Source organism: Macrobrachium nipponense, chromosome 42 (genome assembly GCF_015104395.2).
Source record: "Macrobrachium nipponense isolate FS-2020 chromosome 42, ASM1510439v2, whole genome shotgun sequence".
NCBI classification, from domain to species: Eukaryota; Metazoa; Arthropoda; class Malacostraca; order Decapoda; family Palaemonidae; genus Macrobrachium; species Macrobrachium nipponense.
This window is the reverse complement of record NC_061103.1, coordinates 31,895,742-31,910,741: the sequence shown is the minus strand read 5'-3', so window position 1 is coordinate 31,910,741 and position 15,000 is coordinate 31,895,742. Positions and strand designations below refer to the sequence as shown.

General features: G+C 33.2%; 1 protein-coding gene across 1 annotated transcript in view; it reads left to right on the top strand.

The window, feature by feature from the left end:
• Window positions 1-15,000, top strand: part of LOC135213052 (uncharacterized) — a 168,749-nt gene that overhangs the window by 149,835 nt on the left and 3,914 nt on the right. The window contains exons 7-8 of the mRNA XM_064246886.1: window positions 2,134-2,157; window positions 3,331-3,382. Of these exons, the coding sequence (XP_064102956.1) occupies window positions 2,134-2,157; window positions 3,331-3,382 (76 nt within the window). The remainder of the gene's footprint in view (window positions 1-2,133; window positions 2,158-3,330; window positions 3,383-15,000) is intronic.

The following is a 15,000-nucleotide window of genomic DNA, read 5'->3' as shown; positions in this document are numbered from 1 at the left end:
AATTTGCAAGCCTCTACCTTCAGTAGCTTTTAAGATCTAAGGGAGGACGGACAGACAAAGCAATGTGGGAGAGGGTTAGAGATTTCATAGATCATGTCAAATAATTCATAGATAATGAACCGTTAAAAGGTTCTGCAAAATACTAAGCAGGAAGGCCAAGAAACTTTTAAAATAGTTCACACTGACAAAAATAAATCAAGAGGGTGAAAAGTATATTGGAAACGATAAAAAAAAAAAATCGATCTTAAAACTGGAGAACTGTTCTTAAGAATATATCTTTATCTAAATGATGCAACAAACGCAAAGAACCAACCACTTCCGTCAGCTATTCTCTGTCAGCGAAGCCGGAAGAATATAATTGCTATAAAAATTTTCTGAAAGAGGAGTCCTCAGCTTTTGTCTAGCCAAGTGGTCTTTCCCAACAGGGTAGATAAAAAAACGTTCTTACAAAACAGTAATACTCTTGTAGAAAGGTTCTTATCAGTTTTTTTTTATAAGAAGGATACGTTTCACGAAAATGCCCCTGCCACCCACAAGTAGGACGCTTTTGCTCCGATTTACAATTTTTTCTTTAAGTACTTTTGTATGGTTATGGGTGAACAGTACTTGAAAGCTTCAATTTCGGAAGCAGGTCTTGTATGGGGATGAGGACACAATTCCTGTTAAGCCCCTCTTGCCACGGAACGAAAGGAATTTTTCAATTTTTTCTTTCTAAAGTAATATCGAGTCAGTTGTTTCCAGGGCATACATTTCTCGTATTCATGCGTAGACAGACTCAAACCCCTTTGCCAAAGAGAGGGGAAAACATATAATAGTTACTATTATCAAAAATCATTACAAGAACAGTCAAATCTTTGCGACCAATTTTTTTTATAAGATTCGTCAAGGGAAGAACGGAAATTTCTCCTAAAGCCAACAACAACCATTTTCAAGGAAATGGGAACAACGCCTATTACATAAGTCGCTTAATCCAGTTCAGTCGAGTCTTATTAAATTTGCATCTCCCAGATCTATCACCAATTTCCTTGAATACAGTGAAACGCTCCTTTGCATATAATGCCCATTGTTGCAATTTGTGGCAGCGAAAACTCTCCAGGCTTTTGGGATTAAAAGTCCTGGAGGAGGAGGAGGAGGAGGAGATGTAAAACGAGTGAGCCAAGGGAGTTGAAGAAAGAAGTCGAGAACTTGCTTTAGGGTTTCATAAAAATTCACGGGACGGTTGGTTCTATCAATATGAGATAAGGGGGTCTCTTTTATTATATATTATATTACACTATTTAGGGAACTGTTAGTAGGCGGAGATAATGTTATTTGAAGAACCTTATCGCCCTTATGTTGATATTTCAGCCGGAACTGCTTTGTTACGAACACAACAATGGAAAAGGTTACGATTATCTTCAGAAATAAAAAGGAACAAGAATGAATGGGAAAATATTCAACAAACACGCAAGATTTTATCATTCATTTTTTTTACTACTTCCATTAAATGGTATTATCATGAAAAAAAAATTCATTGTTTACATTATACTATATTTAATCGTGTGTACCAAGTTGTAGTGTTCACTGTGATTCATGATAATATAATGAATAAAATGAGAAATTATAAGGTGTAATATATATATATATATATAATATATATATATATATATATATATATATATATATATATATATATATATATATATATTTTCTAAATCTGGCATCTAGAGGTAATCATTATTTAATCTTATGTTTATTAATAAATAAATTTCAATTTTGTGCTTGTAAGTTTTACTCAGTCTTATAAGTATATAAGTATATATATACACACACACATAAATATATTATATTATTATTTATTATATATTATATTATTTATATATAATATAATATATAATAATAATATATATTATTATATATATATATATATACATATACTTGTATCAGGAATCAGCATAACAATTTGCCTTAGTTTAAAGTATCCTCTTAAAATTTAATATACACATTCCTTTATTATAAGTGTAACGATTATTTTCATGTGGATGCTCAAAAATATTTATTAAGTTGGTGGACTATTTATTTAAGACTGAGTGTTTACTATATTTGTTCTCCAATAATTAATCCATATTTTTTTATATATTATTTCTTCCACAGAAATTTCTGGACTATTTGGCTCAGGTAAGACGAGTTTCTTGCTGCGTAACCTACTTTATAAGTAATGTAAGTTACTTACATTACTTACAATGTAAATAATGTAAGTAACTTACACTGTAAGTAATATTAGAGCAATGAAGGGTTGGTATCGTACTCCCAAGGTTTAGGTATGTTTCAGCTTGGCCTGTAATGATAATGATAAAGTAAATCCGTTTTAAAAATTAACTTTTTTGCAGACTATCAGAATTCAGTAATGAGTAGCAAATGTTAACAGTTAGAAATTTTAATAGACATGATTAAAAAATGGTAGAAATTCCACTGCATATGATTGAAATTTAAATGAAAGTACTTATATTTCTTTTGTAACGTGCAGTTGGTACTATAATTCGTTCTTCACCGATTGTAAAATTATAACGTTATTACCAAACCCTGAAATATTCAACAATTCAGAAAAAAATCTCAAGCTGTAATATATTTAATTCTAACAGTGTTAAAAGTAATAATGAATACATGACTCAATAATTAAGCTTGCCCTGAAATGTTTCTTAGAATAATGATATCACAATACAGATATTACATGTTCATAAATCAGTTAAATAATTTAAGCTTGAGAATAAAAAATTACATTTGATTGTTTCACAAACATAATGATTTAATATACCTTGTTAATGACATACAAATTAAAATACGGATGAAAACGTAACTTTCATAGGTCATCTTGATTAAAATATATTTTCTAATTTAGCTCAAGATTTAGCATTCATTATGGAATCGTAAAAATTAAATTAATAAGTCTGGTATCACAAACATTTTACAGGTTAATAATGTTATACTTACTTTAAATAAAATGCACAGACACATACATAATTAGTATACACACACACACACACAGATATACACACACACACACATATATATATATATATATATATATATATATATATATATATATATATAAAACATACATATATATATGTATACAAGTATACATATATATATATATACACAAATTCCTCAAACAAAAGTTGGTTGTTCATTTCGTTCCCTACCATAAGCAATTATTCTCTCAGCGCATAAAAAAGGCGAATGGACATCCCCAAAGGCAAATAAATATAATCCCCGTCGCATTTAGATAAAACTGGAGCGCATATGCGCTTCGGGAACACCATCACTAATCTGGTCTATCTTTTTCTCCAGCAAATGGAGGGTTCGCCGTCGCACCAGATTCCTTGTTCACGACGACATTTTTGTAAGTATTTTCTACTGTTTTTGTAAGTATTATCTATCATTTTTGTAAGCATTTTCTACCTTTTTTGTTAGCATTTTCTGCCATTTTTGTTAGTATTTTCTGCCATTTTTGTTAGTATTTTCTACAATTTTTGTCAGTATTTTTCATTATTTTTGTTAGTATTTTCTACCATTTTTAATTATTTTTGTTAGTATTTTCTACCATTTTGTTAGTACTTTCTATCAATTTTGTTAGTATTTTCTACCATTTTTGTTAGTATTTTTTATTATTTTTGTTAGTATTTTCTGCCATTTTTCTAAGTATTCTTCATTATTTTTGTTAGTATTTTCTACCATTTTTGCCAGTATTTTAATTATTTTTGTTAGAATTTTCTACCATTTTTTTTAGTATTTTCTATCCATTTTGTTAGTATTTTCTACCATTTTTGTTAGTACTTCTTATTATTTTTGTTAGTATTTTTTATTATTTTTGTTAGTATTTTCTATCATATTCGTAGTTTTTTCTACCATTTTTTTTATAGTATTCTTTCTTATTATTGTCAGTATTTTCTACCTTTTTTATAGTATGCTTTCTTATTATTGTCAGTATTTTCTACCTTTTTATAGTATTCTTTCTTAATTTAGTCTTTATTTTCTGCCATTTTTTAAAGTATGCTTTCTTATTAATGTCAGTATTTTCTACCATTTTTGTAGTATTCTTTCTTATTACTGTCAGTGTTTTATACCAATCTTTATAGTATTCTTTCTCATTATTGTCAGTATTTTCTACCTTTTTTCATAGTATTCTTTCTTATTTTTGTCTTTATTTCCTACCATTATTTATATTATTCTTTCTTATTTTTGTCAGTATTTTCTACCATTTTTTATAATATTCTTTCTTATTTTTGTAAGTATTTTCTACCATTGTTTATATTATTCTTTCTTATTTTTGTCGGTATTTTCTACCATTTTTTGTAGTATTCTTTCTTATTTTTGTCAGTATTTTCTACTATTTTTTGTAGTATTCTTTCTTATTTTTGTCAGTATTTTCTACTATTTTTTGTAGTATTCTTTCTTATTTTTGTCAGTATTTTCTACCATTTTTGTGAGTATTTGATACCATTTCTGTATTTTCTACCATTTCTGCGAATGTTTTTTTTTTTTTTTTTTTTTTTTTTTTTTTTTTTTTTTTTTTGAGTAATTTCTATCATTTTTGTTTTGTGAGTATTGTCTACTATTTCTGTATTTTCTATTATTAGTGCGAATGCCTTTTCCTATTTTTGTGATCATTTACTATAATTTTTGTGAGTTCTATAATTTATGTGACTGTTCTTTGCCATTTTCTGAGCATTTTCTATAATTTTTATGAGTATTTTCTATAATTTATGTGAGTATTGTCTACTATTTTTGTGACTATTTTCAATGATTTTTTGTAGTATTTTTTCACTATTTTTATGAGAATTTTCTATAATGTTTGTGAGAATTTTCTATCTTTTTAAAGAATATTGTCTACCATTTCTGTGAGCATTTTGTATTATGTTGTGAGTATTTTCTATCATTTTTGTATCATTTCTACGGGTCATTTTAATGAATACTTTCAATAAGTTGTGAATAATTTATACAATTTTTTTTAGTACTTCCTATCATTTTTGTGAATACCTTCTAACATTTATATAACTATTTTCTACAAATATTAGGCTACAAATGTCGTTGAATATCCAGTTCAATAAATATCCAGTAAATATACCTATGAAACAATTCACACATAAGGGGAATTATAATTAATAGGTGCTTCGTTACATATGCATAGACATACATAGATTCTCACATATATATATATATATATATATATATATATATAGATATATATATATATATATATATATATATAAATCTGCGCTTAATAAAATAGAAAATACTCTCACAATTTTTCGTCCGTAAAGCAAATCTCTCTCTCTCTCTCTCTCTCGCTCTCTCTCTCTCTCTCTCTCTCTCTCTCAAAATGACAATCTAGTAAACACCATCCAACCGAAAGCGTGACTCCCTGATATTTAGCTTTGTTTACAAAGGCACCTCATTCAACTTATTCCTACGGCATCACTATTTTGCACTTCATGTTTTAATCCCCTCTGTTGTCTTCAATCTTCATAATCAAAGCCGTTTTCCGCACGCTGTCTGTCTCATTTGAACCCTCCTGAACGTACACTTCCTGAATCTTTATGGCCATCATTTTAAAGTAACTGGGATGTCCTTTCTCTCTCTCTCTCTCTCTCTCTCTCTCTCTCTCTCTCTCTCTCTCTCTCTCTCTCATTAATGTGCACTTTCTGCTATTTGCTTCAAAAGGGGCCGATGCAAAAGTGGCATTCTTCACTTATGAAGGGCGCAATGCAATCCGCATACTTCCCCCTCACTTCTCCTTTATTTCCCCTTCCCCACCGAGGATATTTCCAGCCACTCGACCCCTTCCAAATTCCAGGTATTATGTTTCATTAACCGCTATTTTTCGGGCATTTTCTCCGAAACGGTTCTCCTAAAAAAAAAAAAAAAAAAAAAAAAAAAAAAAAAAAAAAAAAAAGGAAAGTCTGACTGGATTCTCTACTCGACATTTGCGTGAGAGAGAGAGAGGAGAGAGAGAGAGAGAGAGAGAGAGAGAGAGAGAGAGAGCACTCCCCCATCAAACAACATCATCATTATTCAAAGGCTGACTTGATTCCAGGGAAAATACTCGCCATTTATCTCATGACGCTTTTCCATTCTCCCCTTTCCCCTGCTTCCTCTACTTTCACTTCTCTTTAATATAATCTTTTCAACTCTCCCATTCCCCGCTCTCTACTCAAATCGTAGTAGAAGGGAAAGGCACCAACGGGGATCATTGTCGTCGTCCTTCAATCTCTTCCCGAAAAGACCGGAGGAGGAGGAGGAGGAGGAGGAGGAGGAGGAGGTTAACATCAGCGACTGACCCGAAAGTTCTGTTGATGAAAAGAAGGAGGAGGGGATAGAGGAGGTATCCCCAGAACCAAAGGAGAGGGATGGAGGGGGGGGGGGAGTGGCATGGCTCGCGGTTAGGGACGGGTAGGACCTTGGGAAAGGTTGAGGAGGGGGCGGGATGGGTAGGGTGTCCTGGAGAAGCCCCAAGGGGCCGTTGGCTGCTGCCCTTTTCGGGTCGGACCGGACCAGGCAAAGCGGCGGAGAAATCCTTTGAGCACAACTCGCTCTACAATTCGCTCTCTCCGTTTAAAGCCGAGACTAAATTAGCGACGAAATGTCATTTCCGGCGACTCGGAGTCGCTGACGTTGAATTGCTTGTTCCTCTCAGGCAACGACGAGGGGAGGATGTCTTACAGGCATCCGGGGGATGCTTCCTTAGACAAGGTCGTTCTTTGGTTGTCGCTGGACTTCGGTTGACGAAGGAACGGACAAAATCCTCTGCTCTCTTATCAACATTCTCTCTCTCTCTCTCTCTACATACGTACACACACACACACATATACATATATATCATACATATATATATATATATATATATATATCTATATATATATATATATTAATGAATTAATTTTTACAATACTTTAAAAGTTTGCTAAAATAAGCTAACAATTATAAGAAATCTAGTTTTGTAATAAAACAGTCATTATGTAGTTGTTTGTAGTTGAAATCGATATATAAATTTCTATAGCTGAGAAAAATTTGATTGTTAATATATATATATATATATAGTATATATATATATATATATATATATATAAAACATAATCAAATGCTTCTCAGTTACTGAATTTTATATATAAATTTCAACTAAAGTGCAACATTCGAAAGATATATGAAACTTCCTCAGACGAAGCCACGTGAGGACCTAGTTGCAATGCCATGTATTGATACTTCTTTAAATTTCTAAATGGTATTTTTCAAAATCAGGTTTTCGACTGAAAAAAACAAATGGTGTTTCTTATGTTCCCTGTATTCAAGACCTTTGGTCTGAATGAAAATGAATTCTTCTATCCGTCCAATTGCTTACTTTTTAGTTTTCTGTAAAAGAAAACTATTGAGATGGATATTTGTCCGTCCGACTATCCGCCCTCAGATCTTCAAAACTACTGAGGCTAGAGGGCTGCAAATGGGTATGTTGACCATCCACCCTCCAATCATCAAACATGGCAGATTGCAGCCCTATAGCATCAGTAGTTTTTATTTCATTTACGGGTGCCAACACTACCGGGCTGTCGCTGAAAATTTAATGGACCGCGGCTGAGAGTTTCATACAGCATAATACACTATACAGAAAACTCGATTGCGCCGAAGAAACTTTGGCGCATTTCTTACTTATTAGCATAATCTCTAAATAAGTCATAAGAATCTTCAAGTGAGTCATTCAATAAACCAACACAACCACCCCTATTAACCATGAGGTGGCCGCGAGTTCGATTCTCGGGCATTCTATTGAGGTGCGAGAGATGTGTATTTCTGGTGATAGACGTTCACTCTCGACGTGGTTCGGAAGCCACGTAAAGCCGTTGGTTCCGGTGCCGAATAACCGCTGGTTCCATGCAACGTAAAACCACAATACAAACATACAAACAAACAAACCTATTAACCATGGTCTAGAGACTCACCTGAACCACAAAATACTTTATTTTTATTTAAAGATAGTCTCTGGACGTTTTTTTGGGTACAGGAAGCCTTCCTTATCACCCGAGAAAAAGTCGCTAATAACATTCTTGAAAACCATCACTGCTTCACCGTTGTGGTGTGTAGTGTGACCGTCCCATCCGCTTTAAGTATTACCCCTCCTTTGGCTTTTACAATAATATTTTACAAGTCTCGTGAGAGCGGTTACAGTCATTGATATGGGGAAGATTCCCAGGTAATCTATAACCGTTCGTTTTTATATCTGGTTCCCGTTTATGAAGATATTTAAAACCATTTAAAAACTATACTATAAGATTAATTTTCCCATACCATCTAACACAAACTGTTTTGTCTTTTTCATGTCTTCTTCCCATTGATGATAATATTTTAAAATAAAATCATATACTAAATCATATGATTAATTTTCCTGTAGCATCCATCAATCTTAATTCCAAAGGAGTTCCGGTCAATTTTTCACATATCTTTATTAAAGGGAACTTCTAAGATCTCATCTTAGTTTCTTATTCTGTTAGAAGATTGGCTTTTGCTCAAGTATATTTTAAAGCTTCGCACAATTTACTAAATATTCGATCTCACACGGCAATTCTATTTTCTCTTGATCAATATTCGCCATTTATTGAACGGCCAGTATCCTTTAATTTTCGATGACGCTTTCAAAACTGTTGCAAAAATAGTGTCTTCCTTTCAGCCGGTTTTAAATATCAACATACAAACTATGTCCGGTCTTATAAAAGCTATTACCCTTTCAAACCTGCACAAAATTAGTGTTACTTTCAGTCATATATTATCTACGAATAAATTCTTACTAAGCAGATGTTTTGTACATCAACATAGAAACTGAAACTATTTTATCAAAGCGATTACCCTTTCAAATCGTTCCTATAAGAGTGTCTTGTTTAGAAACTGAAACTATCTTATCAAAGCGATTACCCTTTCAAATCGTTCCTAAAATAGTGTCTTGCTTTCGGAATCTTTAACTAAACATCTGTTTTGTACATCAACAGAGAAACTGAAACTGACCTTTAAATATCTGCCAGAATTTGGAGAAATTTAGAACACTGTCGGAATGATTAAAGACCTTACAAACAAGTAAGTCTCCGGCTTTTTAAAGCTAGTCCGGGATAGCCACTGACTGTCATTCACCGTTCTCTGCGGGACCTACTTACTTAGCTTTCATTTTAAAAGTGTTTCCAGACGAGAAACGATTTCTTCTTTCCTTTTAAAATGGGTTTAACACACCCATTCTGGCAGTACATCTTACAGCACCAAATAATGAGCACTTCCAAAAGCAGAATTTAAAAAAAAAAAAAAAAAAAAAAAAATTTCAAGTTCCCTTGGTCAATGCGATGAAACAGTTTTCACAAAAGAAGTTCATATAATTTTTTAATGTTTAAACTCTCTCTCTCTCTCTCTCTCTCTCTCTCTCTCTCTCATCTATGCCTTTTGGTCTTCCTGTCACTTCAAAGATTATCAATTGTAATTTTTATAATGTATGTGTTGATGCCTCTCTCTCTCTCTCTCTCTCTCTCTCTCTCTCTCTCTCTCTCTCTCTCTCTCTCTGCTTGTTAGCACTAGATTTGTGGCTGCATTGTCTATATGTCTCTCCACCAAAATATTTATGAATATCCAAATACACAGAAATATGTCACACCCCAAAACAATACAATATAAAATGCTAAATCCCTCATGCATAGATTTTTAGTACCTTGGACCGAAATAGCATCACCGTCCACCATCCCTTCATTATTTCCTAAATACTTTGAAATGAGGCAACTCTGTTTTGCATGAGGAAAAAGAATTGGAAGATACAAATGACAGTAATGTGACGATGTTTTCATTCATTAACTTGCCATGACAGCTGTAGATGAACGGGGTGAGTAATGGATATGTCTTACTGGGTAATTAATTATTTCTCGGTAATTCCGCCGAGCTTTGTTGTGATGAAGTGATGTATAACAAGGTTATCAATGCTTACACGCATACTAATGAGCACAAATAGTAATTGTTCTTACTGTGGTATAATACTGACATTGAAGAACTCATCATAAACAAAAAAGTTGGGAACCTACTGTAAATTTCAACAGCCAGTAAATATATCTTAGTTTAACCAGACCACTGAGCTGATTAACAGCTCTCCTAGGGCTGGCCCGAAGGATTAGATTTTTTTATTTACGGGGCTAGGAACCAATTGGTTACCTAACAATGGGACCTGCAGCCTTTGTGGGATCCGAACACCATTATATCGAGAAATAAATTTCTAATCTCCAGAGACAAATTTCTCTGATTCCAAGTTGGCAGAGCGGAGAAGCGAACTCGGGCCTACCGTTTGGTAGGCGAGCACGTAAACCCCTCGTCCAAGGAGGAACTTATATTTCGACAGTAATGGCCCACGGGCCCATGAGGACTGGAGAAAAATGCAATTAAAACATTATTTATTCCTTCTTCATCTTTTATTCCTGGTATACATCATTCCACATTCCCCGAACATTCTTCCATGAATTATCTTGCATCCAATGTCCTTTTATAACAAGCACAAGCATTCTTGAATTGTTTTTCTCCGTTTAAATTCATTCCCCATCCCCTACCCCCCACCCCACCCCGCAAAAAAAAAAAAGCAATTAAAGTCATTACATAGCAATCAGTACTGATAGGAATTCAATTGCTTTCCTCACTGGGTATGATTTCGGAATTCCATTAAGCGAATTGCGCAGAGTGTAAGTGTTGCATCAAAATATTCGAGCAATCTCAAATGCCTGCATAAATGCTTTAGCTGGCGGAGTACAATGGAGTCACTTCGTTTAAGCCTACTCGAATTTTACTTCCATAATGGACCCCGCCTCTCTGAGGTCCATTTAAATTTGACTGCAATTATGAAGTCACCTCGTTTGAAGCGTACTTGAAGTTTCATGAAATTATTGCTGCGATGATAATAATGCGAATAAACTATCGAAGCTGCACAGTCATCCTGACCAATTTGGATTCGGCTTCGTTTGAATCAAAGTGAAGATTCATTAGTTATTTGGTTTTTATGTTACAAAAACAGTATTTCCATCAATACTAATCACATGAACATTAGATAAGAGTTCTACCAACTTCAAATGTAAATTCTAAAATATCCCAAAATCATTTAACTTCTAAAGCAAATTCTACAATATTCCAAAGTCATTTAACTTCTAAAGCAAATTCTAAAATATCCCAAAATTCTTTAACTTCAAAAGAAAATTCTAAAATATCCCAAAATCATTTAACTTCAAGAGCAAATTAAAAAATATCCCAAAATCCTTTAACTTCAAAAGCAAATTCTAAAATATCTCACATTCATTTAACTTCAAAAACAAATTCTAAATTATCCCAAAATCATTTAGTCTCAAATGATCATTTCCATGAATTCTGATCACTCAAAAGAGAAATCTAAGTGTTCACCAAGCTCAAACATTTCGATATAAATGTTCGCTAAAAAAACCAAGAGCAACTCCTCGGTTTTTGGTTTCATCTCTAATAATTAAAGTTGAAATGACCATTCCTCATTATTACTTCAGTTAAAGTGTATCTCAACTATAATTACACCTCTAATAAAACGAGTTTGGTATCACAAGGTATTCGTTCGTATTTTAATTCCGTCCATCTATGTTCGTGAATTAATTGATATTTTATACCACTTTCAATATATTCACTTACTTTTTAACATTAGCTACTAATATCCGCATTGAACTTGTGGTTCATTATACCTTAAAGGAAAATTGAAGCCCCGCTACATGATAAAGTAATAATTACTTTAAAAGACAACTCAAGTCCCTTCCTTGATATATTTATCAAATAAAGTATAGTAAAAATATGACCCGACAGATATATCAACCTTAAAATTCTGAAATACTATCGAGTCTCCTTTAGATATATCCTCACAATTTCACACATGATGAAAGAAGTCAAGCCTAAGAACAGCAAAGTGAATGAGTTATGCTGGCTAGAATTACAAGTGAAAAGTGAATTAGAGACTTGAGGGGTGCACTTAAAAAAAAAAAAAAAAAAAAATAAAAAAAAAAAAATAAAAATTCTGGGGAAACCATCACAAAAAGGGGAGGGAATTAATGACACATCAATAACTAACAAAATTCTAGAAACGAATTTACACGCAAGAACACTGACCAACGGTGAAATATGCCATGAAACTGCTAAATTCCTTAAACTCCTCTGCGATAGTGACCACATGTCAGTAAAATAGACAGACAATCTGTAGCACATCTTGCTATATATTCAGCACGAGATAACGTTCGGAAATTGAATTTCGTAACAGTCCCAGAGGAGAAGCAGTTATGGTGCCATTTGAGGGGGAAAATACTCAACAATACAACTCGTGAACGAATACGAATACCAGGAAAAGCAGACGAGTGATTCCCATTAAAATCCACAGGAGGAGCGAGCATCGTTTTATACAGACAAACGCAAGAAGACAGAAAAATTTACGGTAAAAATTATGGGAGAAATGAGGAGAAAATTCATACGCATCCTCACCTCATATGTTTGTAAAACGATTAAACTTTGTATTTAAATTTTACGGTGAATTAAAATGCTACCTGAGACGCACCTGTAAATCACCTCAACAGTCGTCATCAACCAATAAATCAGCCTGGAATTAAGTCACTTATGATCTAATGATGAAAACTTTACAATAATTCAAGTCCTATTCAAAATCTACACTTGGAGCTTGTAGTAATAACTCCGCTACATCCCAGACCTGAAGCGAACTTTCACCTCCACTGTTGAATCTAGAATTAGGCCTGGATGTCCATTTGTAATGAGCTGCTACTCAAAAGCCGCTCTGATCAGCGAAAAGCGCGAATGAAAAGTCGAGGAAAATCCGGGGTAGCGCTTTCCAACGGGAAGCGAGTATACCGTATACCACCTGCTCTGGTTAAACACTTCCAGAATTAAACGGAAATGGATTAAGTGCGCATCTAGTGGCTAGGAGTGGCTCTGGAGCGCTCTGTCGTTGGAGGAGGCCGTCCTCCACTAATCCTTTACTCTCGGAAAAGTAATTCGGAGAGTCGCATTTCCGTGAAATGTCACCTCCCGGGGGTAAGGCCGGGGCTGCTACTCCGCTTCCGAGTCAAACGCGGATGAATAAAATCATGAGTTCGTTGATTTAATCTCCCTGGTTGTTGGCGACGTCCGAAATGCAATAAAGCAGACGGCATTATAAACGTGCAGCGATCGGTAACGTACAAAGGAAAATAAATGCATGGACGAAGGACATGAAGCTATGAGATTAATTCAAAAGATGAGGACATAAATCTAAGATACATTGATGAGATGAGGACATCATTCTGTTAGATAAACTAATAAGCCGAGGACATAAATTTAAGATTAATTCAAAAGACGAGGACATAAATCTAAGATATATTCATGAGATGAGGACATCATTCTGTCAGATAAACTAATAAGATGAGGACATCAATCTGTCAGATAAACTAATAAGATGAGGATATACATTTAAGATAAATTCAAAAGATGAGGACATAAATCTAAGATACGTTCATGAGATGAGGACATCAATCTGTCAGATAAACTAATAAGATGAGGATATACATTTAAGATAAATTCACAAGATGAGGACATAAATCTAAGATATATTCATGAAATGAGGACATAAATCTGGAAGATAAACTCATAAGATGAGGACATAAACCTACGATAAATCCATAAGATGAGGACCAAAATCCAAGATACATTCATGAGATGAGGAGATAATTCTGTAGAATAAATTCCTAAGATAAGGACATAAATATATAAAATACATTCATAAGATAAGGATATAAATCTGTAAGATAAATTCATAAGATAAGGACAAAAATATGTAAGAGTAATTCATAAGATGAGAACATAAATCTATAAAGTAAATTCATAAGATAAGGACATAAATCTGGAAGATAGATTGATAATATGAGAACGTAAATCTATAACATAAAATCATAAGATAAGAAGGTAAATCTATAAAATAAAATCATAAGATAAGGACATAAATCTGGAAGATAGATTGATAAGATGAGAACGTAAATCTATAACATAAAATCATAAGATGAGAAGGTAAATCTATAAAATAAAACACCATACGATAAGGACATGAATCTGAAAGACAAATTATAAGATGAGGACGTAAATCTATAACATAAAATCATAAGATAAGAAGGTAAATCTATAAAATAAAATCATACGATAAGGACATAAATCTGGAAGATAGATTGATAAGATGAGAACGTAAATCTATAACATAAAATCATAAGATGAGAAGGTAAATCTATAAAATAAAACCATACGATAAGGACATGAATCTGAAAGACAAATTCATAAGATGAGGACGTATATAAGTAAAGTACATTCATAAGATTAGGGCATAAATCTGGAAGATAGATTGATTAAGATAAAACGTAAATCTTAAGACAAATCATAAGTTAGGACGTTATAAGTAAACTATTCTAGATTAGGGCATAAATCTCTCAGACTAATTCACCAAATGAGGACACAAATCTATAAGGTAAATTCATAAAAAAAAACACGAATAAAAAAAATACTAAACAGGACAAGGCAAAATACAAATGAAATATCGTGTCTAACCACTTCTTCCTTAAACATATTATTCTTGATTTCAATTTCGCCGAGAAATTGTGTGTCTGTAATAAAAGGTCTGGATAATCTCCCGCGGGATTACAAGTCATGTACCAAAGTCCAAAGACTGTCAGGTCATGTTGCATGATCACCAATGCAGAGGAGGAAGCCTCCTATTCGTTACATTCAGTCAAGATATTTCGAAAATGACGAAAATCAGGCAGGACGAGAAATTGACATTCAAAGGAACTCGTAATTTTCTTCTTACGACGTTTCAATCCGATCTCACGGTTGATTAAAATAGGATTTCCTCTCAGACAAAATTAACTTCGAAACGGCTCTTTCATTTCTTTGAAATCATTGAATCAAATTGCTGAGCGAGGTTAC